Raw genomic sequence first — 10,316 nt, forward strand, 5'->3', positions numbered from 1 at the left:
AGTGATGCAGTTAGAAAGGCCCAAGTGCAAAATAGTGGAGCTAGAAGAGGAGTGTCTTATGAGGGCAGCACAGCACAGAGAAATCCTTGCACCTGCCTCTTTGACAGTTTTTGCTAAGAATCAAATGAGAGTATAGAGGATCCCTCACGTATTAGCTGGACAGAGAGGTACTTTGGGGATCAAGCTGTCCTAAGAAATATGAATGGGGTTTGAAACAGAGATGGTACTAAGTATACAGAAGTATACTCTTGAGTCATCTCCCACTATGACCACAAATTGGCTTTCAACATTCTTTTACAGTGGAGTGGAGTGGTTAAGGAGCCCACATTGACCAGTTAGTGGCGGTGTCACTACGGATAGGTTCTCCATTGCTCTAAACTTGTATTGCTTCTCTTTAGAGATAATAATGTCAAAGGTATAGATTGTTGGGATGATTAAATAATATGTAAAGCACTTAGAAGCCTGACCTATTGCTCGGGGCACAAATGATCAATCCAATTTTGTAGATGAGGAGATTCTGACTCCCCAAATTTAAGTAATATATTGAAGACCTGAGGCAAGATTCAGATCCAGGCCTGTTGACTTCAAAACACTAGTCATGTTCAAACCCAGTGTTGTTGCAAGGAGCACAACCTTCCCTGACTGAGAATTGACCAGGTAGGAGGAATCTGGGATGGGTTTGGACACTATTTCCAAATAATAATAAAAATATGTTAGTTATTTGATGAGTATCTGCTAAGGGCCGACACCGTTCCCCGTATTTTCCTGTGATAACTCTCACTGTATAATCTCACTGACTCTGAGGTATATGCTACTAGCGTTTCTATCTTACAGATGAGGAAACTGAGGCACAGAGCTATAGAATCTTTTAGTAGAAGCCAGAGCTTATGTTGACAAGTTCATTTCCAACCCAAACAGTCTTGGGGAGTGAGCTGGCAGGTCTGGCAATGCTCCAGCATGCACCCGTGACCCTCAGGTCCCCTGGCTAAGCTTCCTGAAGAGCCAGGTGCCAGCTGGAGCTGGGGGCTCCTGGCCTCTGATTGGCTGCTAGCTTGTGTGGTTAGCCCTCTGTGGTGGGGGAGGCTGGGAAGAACAGTGGGAGCTGATAAATAATGCAGCAGTCTGCGCCAGGGGACCAGAGAGCAAAGAGGGGGAAGAGAACACACTTTGCCTTCTCTTTGCTTAGCAAGTAATACCAACCGAATTACAGACATCCCAACACTTTGGCCAGGCAGTCCTGCTGAGCAAGGTAACACTCGTAACTTTCATGCCCTGAGCCACAATATTTATTACATTTTTATGTTTCTAATCAGAGGGACTTGGGCTTTTTTTCCTTGTAGGGAATGAGGGGAGGGATCTAAGGAGGCTGACAACAATTTGATTTTTCTTTCTAATGTATAAAAATTGGAAAGGAGTAAGAAGCTAAGTTTAGGAAGACAGTGTAGGTTCCTAGAGAAGATACAGATATCCAAATTGCTGTAAATGAATATTGTGGGCAGAGGAAACCTTTAAGGAGTGCTTTTCGAATGAATGAGTAAATAAATTATCAGAGGGAAAGGTGTGACCCTTGGAAAGAAATGCTGTGCTTGTCTAGGCATGATAAATAAATCGGCAAACGAATTCCAGGGTGGGAGGAAATATAGTTTCCCAGGTATTCCCAGGTATTGCCAGCAATTGCCAGCAATTTCCTGAACTCTGTTGGAGTAGGTAGGACACCGGCTTTTCTCAAAGTGTAACCGTGGGCTACTCATAGCAGGATCCCTGCAATGTTTACCGAATGCAGTTTCTGGACTCCATCCTAGATAAACTGATCCAGAATCTTTGGAACTGGATGAACTGCATTATTTTTTTTTAAACACAAGCTCCCCAGTGATTCTGATACATAGTCATTTTGAGAATTGCCACTGTAGAGACCCTACACAGAGATTATGTTCTTGAACTGGGATTCCGGACCAGGGCTTGCGACAGTGCCCTTCTCTTTCTGAAGTAGTTCAAGCAAGAAGTTGCCTGGAGGAAGGGAAAGCATCTTAGGGTCATTTCGTGGATGCCTGAGACTTATAGAAAGGCTGCTGATGCTGTCAACTTTTTGATGATGGTGTTTGGCAGAAAGTAGAGAATAGTATTTATGGAGTGAATGGATGGATGCACGAGTGGAATAGGGGCGACAACGAGGGATCACACTTGGGCACGCAGTGGTCACTTGGACTTTGTATACAGACCAAGTGGAAGGTGTGAAAAGGGGAGATTGTGGGTCAAGTGCTAGGATGCAGGTGTGTGTAGGGTGGGGGCTGGGCTGGAAGTGGGAGGTGTTCCTGCTTGTGGCTCAGCCTCCTGAAGTAACTAGTCATGCGCTCACCAAACTGTAGCTTCTCCCCGGGCCAAGCCATCCCACCCTGGTTTGTGCAAATGAATCCGTGCTCTGTGTTAACAAAGGCCCCGCAGCTGTGATGGCAGGTGATGGCCGCGCTGAGATGGCAGTGCCTCATGGGAACAGGGCTGAGCCGGCAAGTGAGGCTGGTCTGCTGCTGAGACCTTTTGTTAGAAGAGAGATCAGGCATTTGTAAGATTCCCGAGGGTCACACAATGACCACACGATAACACTTACATAATCCCCACTTCATGCTCTCTATAGGTCTATATTTTCGTTCCCTTTCTACACGTTTACCAGAAAAGAAAAATGAGGTTGCTGACCAGATTTGAGGCTTAGCCAGGTCTTAAAACTTGTGGGAAGATTAAAGAAGAAATAAAGAAAAGTGACAATGGATATATATAAATCTAGTCTTTAAAACATTTTTTCTTAAAGTAGATTGATTACAAAATTAAAAAAATAATACGTTTGTGGTGAAAAATTAAAATGATGTAAGAAAGAATAAAACAGGAAATTTAAAGAGACATTCTCGCTAGGGTTAATTCTATTTCTGGAAAGTAAACATTATTAAGATTTTAGTGTGTATCCTCCCAGAATGTGTGTACTTCTAGGTGTGAGCAAGTGTGCATAAATGGAATCCTCTTAGCTATTGTTGTCCTGTCTTCTGCTTTGTCATGTGGGTATCTTTCTGCATCATTGATGCATATAGAAATCACACATATGCATTAATGCGTATGGAGATGTTAAATGTCTGTGTTGTTTTCCATTGTATATCTGGACCATAGTTTATATAATAATGCCCTATTGGTGATAACTTATTTTGCTATTTCCTGTTTTTTTAAAGTAACAAACATTTTTTTAAAAACAAATCTCTTTCTATGTCTCAGTCTCTCTATATGAAATAGTCACTGTGGGAATAGCCTATGGAATGTTTATTTATTTCCACAGAAGAAATAACCTGTGGGAATGTTTCTGTAGAATAACTTTCTAAAAGCAAGTTGATTGCACCAAAGATAAGATATAGTTAAACTTTTAAAAGACATTGCTAAATTGTTCACTAGAGATATTATACCAGTTTATACTCATCATGCAATGTATGAAGATACTTGCATTTCCCCATACCTTCATTAATGCTGAGTAATAATATTTTTAATCTTTGTTAACCAGATAGATAAAATATGCCTCATTAGATCTAATTATTAAAAGTTCTATCTTCTAAAAGTAATACAGGTTTATTTCAGAAAAAGTAGAAATCAGAGGTAAGGATGAAAAATATAAAACATCTATAGTTGGGGTGCCTGGCTGGCTCAGTTGGTAGAGCCTGTGACTCTTTTTTTTTTTTTTAAAGATTTTATTTATTTATTTGACAGAGAGAGATACAGCCAGCGAGAGAGGGAACACAGCAGAGGGAGTGGGAGAGGAAGAAGCAGGCTCCCAGTGGAGGAGCTCGTTGTGGGGCTCGATCCCAGAATGCCAGGATCACGCCCTGAGCCGAAGGCAGACGCTTAACAACTGCGCCACCCAGGCGCCCCGAGCCTGTGACTCTTGATCTCGGGGTTGTGAGTTCAAGCCCCACGTTGGGTGTAGAGATTACTTAAAAATAAAATCTTAAAAAAAAAATCTATAGCATCCACAGATAACCACGATTAGCATCTTGGTGGATATTCCCCTCGAAGCAAGAAGAATAAAGCATCCCTTCTACCCCCTTCTTGCTTCTAGTTTGGATAAAGTTTTAGCAGTTGTGTTGAAAACAAAACAACAAATGCATTTAATTTGGATGTCAGTGGCTTATAATTGGCTGGTGATGGTATGCTTTCTCTGGGAGTATTTAAATAAATGCATTTTGGCAGATTTTGACATAACATTTCAAGCCAGTGGGAGTCAAGAGGGTAGTGGGTAAGGAGGGGAGATAGTTCTAGAGATCCCTCCAACATGCCTGTGGTTGACTTACTCATTGTGGAAGTTCATTATTTAGCTCCAGAGATGGTGATGCAGTGTTTAAAAATAAAAATTCAAAATATTATCTTGGAAGTCCAGAGAACAAGCATGTTAGAAAAAGACTGGGTAGGAAAAATCTAATGGCATGAAAAGGCATTTGGGAAGGAGTTCCAGCCAATGGGGCAGGGGAGACCTGGGAGGCCTTCACACCTGACGCAGGACAAAATTTAGGAACATAACTGAACCCTAAGCAACGCTGAGGTGTTTTCTGGGTGGCAGTTGAAATACTTTTGAGGTTAATGAGACCTTTGAGAAGGTTGAAATTGTTTAGATCTCACACAGTCCTGCATATAGAACAATGTAACAGGATTTCCTTTTTAACCATGCTTTGGAAATTGGCTTTTAGTTTTCACGAAGAACATCAGCCTCTGAAGCCTAGAGGATGCAAGATGGGACAAACTTCAGTAGTTTACAGGGATGACTCAAACAGAAACTTTGGTAGCAGCAGTCAGAATTGGCCCTTGCTTCTCCTTCCCCCCTAACCCCACCCCACCCCAGCTATTCATCTGAGGATTATTCTCCATGACCACATGACTGTGTAAAAATATCATCAAGCTGGTTAGTTAATTTTTAAAAAGATTTTATTTATTTATTTATTTATTTATTTATTTATTTAGAGTAAGAGAGAACATGGGGGGAGGGGCAGAGGGAGAGAGAGAATCTCAAGCAGACTCCCCGCTGAGCACAAAGCCTGATGTGGGGCTCGATCCCACGATCCTGAGATCATGACCTGAACTAAAACCAAGAGTCGGACGCCCAACTGACTGTGCCACCCCAATCTGGTTAGTTAAGTAATAGAGGGGGGGAAAAGGTTGCTTGACATAATTTGTGGGTCAAGAGTGTTAACCCTGGCAAATTTGGGAGAGCTAAATAATGGGTTGAAACACAGTTGTTGTTTTTCCAGTGATGTGTGCTAAGGAATTTTGAAAATATTGGGCTAATTGGATCTGGAGAGGACCCCAATGGCATTTGCAGATTTTTATTCTGCCTCACTACCCAGATTGGTAGGGTTTCCTGGCCTATGCAATTGCTAATATTTTTTATTAGAAGAAAAATATTACTCCTACCTCCTCTTATTACAGACTATAAAGCTAATGACCATTGTCCAGTAATGACTTCCAGGATGGCCTGTGTGATTTTTATCTGAAACTACTCGAATTTTTCATCTTAAAAGTCCTTTGGAATCTTTGTATGTTCATAATACGGTTTGTTGCAGGTTTAAAGAGCTCTGTGGTGTTTTGTTTCTAATGTAGACATAGCCTTGTAATTTACAGCAGTGTTCACTAATTAAAATTGTAAGCATAATTACTATCCATGATACTTATTATTAGTTAGCATTCATAAAGCCTCAAAATTCACTTCATCCTTTCAAGTAGTGAGTAATTAGTTTCTTTGGGTTTGTAGCTTTATCATCCCTTTATGATCCGCTTGTAAGAAATAAACAACCAAGCTCCCGGGAGACTGCTTTAAAAAGCTAGAAATATATTGTCCAGCTAGTGCAATGAGGCTAATACAATGCAGAAAATATGACTTTTCTGTGGTTTCACTAGCCAGTTTTTCCTTGGATTTACTCAGCAAATTACTATTCAGCCCTAATGTGTACTAGGAATGTTGGAGAGATAGAAATGAATCACTCAAAGATTCTGTCCTCAAAGACCTTAAGGTTTTGGTGGAAAGAAAGTAAGGTCATACATAAATACGTAAAATGAACCATTGTGGTGCATGTTGGTATAGATGACTGTGTACACGGTCAAAGCCGGGAAATGACTATTCTCTGCTGTATGCTCAGCACCTAACGGAGTATATTAAAATAGGAGGTTTAATAAGTAACTTTTTGGATCAATGAATGAATGAATAATTGAATGTATTAATTTGTATTCCTTCCAAGATGCATCAGTGGGATATTGAATTCTTTTCTTAATCTGACTTTTTTTTCATTGTTCTCAGGGATCTCAGCCAGCATGGCTGTCTCTTTGCCACCCACCCTGGGACTCACTCCTGCCCCAGATGAAATTCAGCACCCACATATTAAATTTTCAGAATGGAAATTTAAACTATTCAGGGTGCGATCTTTTGAAAAGGCACCTGAAGCAGCTCAAGTAGAAAAGAAAGTTTCCTCTGAGGGGAAACCCTCTCTGGAGCAATCTCCAGCAGTCCCAGACCAGGCTGATGGTCAGAAGCCAGCTCTGAGTCAACCAGCATTAAAAGCTCACCCTACGTTTCTGAAGAAATCCCATGATGATGGGAAAACAAGAGACAAAGCAATCCACCAAGCCAACCTTCGACATCTCTGCCGTATCTGTGGGAATTCTTTTAAAACTGATGGGCACAATAGGAGATATCCAGTCCACGGGCCTGTCGATGGTAAAACCCAAGTCCTTTTACGGAAGAAGGAAAAGAGAGCCACTTCCTGGCCAGACCTTATTGCCAAGGTCTTCCGGATCGATGTGAAAGCAGATGTGGACTCCATCCACCCCACTGAGTTCTGCCATAACTGCTGGAGCATCATGTACAGGAAGTTTAGCAGCGCCTCACGTGAGGTTTACTTCCCAAGGAGTGCAACCATGGAGTGGCAACCCCACACACCCTCCTGTGACATTTGCCACACTGCCCACCAGGGACGCAAGAGGAAGAGTCATCAGCCAAACGTGCAGCTCAGCAAAAAACTCAAAACCGTGGTTGACCAAGCGAGAAGAGCCAGTCGGCACAAGAGAAGAGCTCAGGCCAGGATTAGCACCAAAGAAGTGATGAAGAAGATTTCCAGCTGTGGTAATATACATCTTAGTACCACCCTTCTTGCAGTGGACTTCCCAGCACACTTTGTGAAATCCATCTCCTGCCAGATTTGTGAACACATTCTGGCTGACCCTGTGGAGACCACCTGTAAGCACGTGTTTTGCAGGATCTGCATTCTCAGATGCCTCAAAGTCATGGGCAGCTATTGTCCCTGTTGCCACTATCCCTGCTTCCCTACTGACCTGGAGAGTCCAGTGAAGTCCTTTCTGAGCATCTTGAATTCCCTGATGGTGAAATGTCCAGCCAAAGAGTGCAATGAGGAGGTCAGCTTGGAAAAGTATAATCACCACGTCTCGAGCCACAAGGAATCCAAAGAGACTTTTGTGCATATTAACAAAGGGGGTCGGCCCCGCCAGCATCTCCTCTCCTTGACCCGGAGGGCTCAGAAGCACCGCCTGAGGGAGCTCAAGCTGCAAGTCAAGGCTTTCGCTGACAAAGAAGAAGGTGGAGATGTGAAAGCTGTGTGTCTGACCTTGTTCCTGCTGGCGCTGAGGGCGAGGAATGAGCACAGACAAGCGGATGAGCTGGAGGCCATCATGCAGGGGCGGGGCTCTGGGCTGCAGCCAGCTGTTTGCTTGGCCATCCGTGTCAACACCTTCCTCAGCTGCAGTCAGTACCACAAGATGTACAGGACTGTGAAAGCCATCACCGGGAGGCAGATTTTCCAGCCTTTGCATGCGCTTCGGAATGCCGAGAAGGTCCTCCTGCCAGGCTACCACCCCTTTGAGTGGCAGCCCCCTCTGAAGAACGTGTCCTCCAGCACTGACGTGGGCATTATTGATGGCCTGTCTGGGCTGTCCTCCTCTGTGGACGATTACCCCGTGGACACCATTGCGAAGCGGTTCCGCTACGATTCGGCTTTGGTGTCTGCTCTGATGGACATGGAAGAAGACATCCTGGAAGGCATGAGAGCCCAAGACCTTGATGACTACCTGAATGGCCCCTTTACCGTCGTGGTGAAGGAGTCTTGCGACGGAATGGGAGATGTGAGCGAGAAGCACGGGAGCGGGCCCGCAGTTCCAGAAAAGGCAGTTCGGTTTTCATTCACGGTCATGAAAATTACCATAGCACGTGGCTCAGAAAATGTGAAGGTGTTCGAAGAAGTCAAACCTAACTCTGAACTGTGTTGTAAGCCTCTGTGTCTCATGCTGGCAGATGAGTCTGACCATGAGACCCTGACGGCCATCCTGAGCCCTCTCATTGCTGAGAGGGAGGCCATGAAGAGCAGCCAATTAATGCTTGAGATGGGAGGCATCCTTCGGACTTTCAAGTTCATCTTCAGGGGCACCGGCTATGATGAGAAACTCGTCCGGGAAGTCGAAGGCCTCGAGGCTTCTGGCTCAGTATACATTTGTACCCTTTGTGATGCCACCCGCTTGGAAGCCTCTCAAAATCTTGTCTTCCACTCCATCACCAGAAGCCACTCTGAGAACCTGGAGCGCTATGAGGTCTGGCGTTCCAACCCGTACCACGAGTCTGTGGACGAACTGCGGGATCGGGTGAAGGGGGTCTCATCGAAACCTTTCATCGAGACAGTCCCTTCCATAGATGCACTCCACTGCGACATTGGCAATGCGGCCGAGTTCTACAAGATTTTCCAGCTAGAGATAGGGGAGGTGTATAAGAATCCCAATGCCTCCAAAGAGGAAAGGAAAAGATGGCAGGCTACGTTGGACAAGCATCTCAGGAAGAAGATGAACCTCAAGCCGATCATGAGGATGAATGGCAACTTTGCCAGGAAGCTCATGACCAAAGAGACGGTTGAAGCAGTGTGTGAATTAATTCCCTCTGAGGAGAGGCACGAGGCTCTGAGAGAGCTGATGGACCTTTACCTGAAGATGAAGCCTGTATGGCGATCGTCGTGTCCTGCGAAAGAGTGCCCAGAATCCCTCTGCCAGTATAGCTTCAATTCACAGCGTTTTGCTGAGCTCCTCTCTACCAAGTTCAAGTATAGATACGAGGGCAAAATCACCAATTATTTTCACAAAACCCTGGCACACGTCCCTGAAATTATTGAGAGAGATGGCTCCATTGGGGCGTGGGCGAGTGAGGGAAATGAGTCTGGCAACAAACTATTCAGGCGCTTCCGAAAAATGAATGCCAGGCAGTCCAAATGCTATGAGATGGAGGATGTCTTAAAACACCACTGGCTCTATACCTCCAAATACCTGCAGAAGTTCATGAATGCTCATAACGCGTATAAAAACTCTGGGTTTACCTTGAGCTCGCAGTCAGGCATAGGGGACCCGTTAGGCCTAGAGGACTGTCCAGAAACTCAAGATTCGATGGAATTCTAAGGAGGGCAGCCGCTTTTGAGTTGGTTTTGCAAATCAGTTTTCCTCTGGGTTGCACTGAGGCCTCCTCGCGCCCTTCATTCCTGGGTGTGGGGTTTCGCCCCCCCCCGCAAGCAGCGCTAGATGGGAGAGGCCGGCGGTGCTGAATCCATGTCAGGAATGGATAACTGATGAGCTGATTGCTGGAGCCGTTTAGGGAGTTCAGAAAAGCAACAGGAGAAATCAGTTATTTGAAAGCTCACTAACTCAGAACAGGAGTAACTGCAGGGGACTAGAGATGAACAAAGATGTACATTGTGTGTGACTGAGCGACATGAAAAATCAAAACCAAGGTTGTCCAAGAGCAGCCCGGGAAGCCGGGAGAGGAATTTGTCTCGTGGTTTCCATTCCCCACCCCTTCAATTTTTTATTCTTTATATTGAGATATACATGTTTTTTATATCATTTCTGTAGAATATTTTTATTTTGTAAATTTCACAGATCTGGGCTTATGCCACAAGATTCAAAAACCTTTCAAAGCTTTTCAGATTTCTCGAATAATAACATCTTACACACTTGTATGGGATGATGACCTTCACAGAGTGCTCTCAATGCATTTTCTTATTTGGTACATTTATGCAGAAATCCCCTACATCCAGGAAAATTTTGGAAAATCAGCCCTCGTCTGGGTTTCAGTGATGTCACCATGGAGTGAACTTAAGAGGTTAGGAGGTCATCTGCAACTATGAATTTTTCAGTAATAAAGTTGGAAGAATAAAACTGCTATCTACAGTTATTTATTAAGTCTTCTGGTAATACATTTTTACTTAGCTATCAGTAGCCAAGTATGATTTTTATTTTTACTTTTTAATTTCAATGAA

At 43.9% G+C, this 10,316-nt stretch overlaps 1 protein-coding gene across 1 annotated transcript; it reads left to right on the plus strand.

Annotated features, from left to right (window-relative positions):
- The first annotated feature begins 6,327 nt into the window (after positions 1–6,327).
- On the plus strand, positions 6,328–9,459 carry RAG1 (recombination activating 1). Its single transcript, XM_026511863.4, has one exon. The coding sequence runs from the start codon at positions 6,328–6,330 to the stop codon at positions 9,457–9,459; it is 3,132 nt and encodes a 1,043-aa protein (XP_026367648.2).
- Positions 9,460–10,316: the final 857 nt, after the last annotated feature.

This window comes from Ursus arctos, unplaced genomic scaffold (genome assembly GCF_023065955.2).
Source record: "Ursus arctos isolate Adak ecotype North America unplaced genomic scaffold, UrsArc2.0 scaffold_23, whole genome shotgun sequence".
NCBI lineage: Eukaryota > Metazoa > Chordata > Mammalia > Carnivora > Ursidae > Ursus > Ursus arctos.

Coding starts and splice junctions, on each gene's coding strand:
- RAG1 (XM_026511863.4), top strand. CDS start 6,328: ATGGCTGTCTCTTTGCCACCCACCCTGGGACTCACTCCTGCCCCAGAT.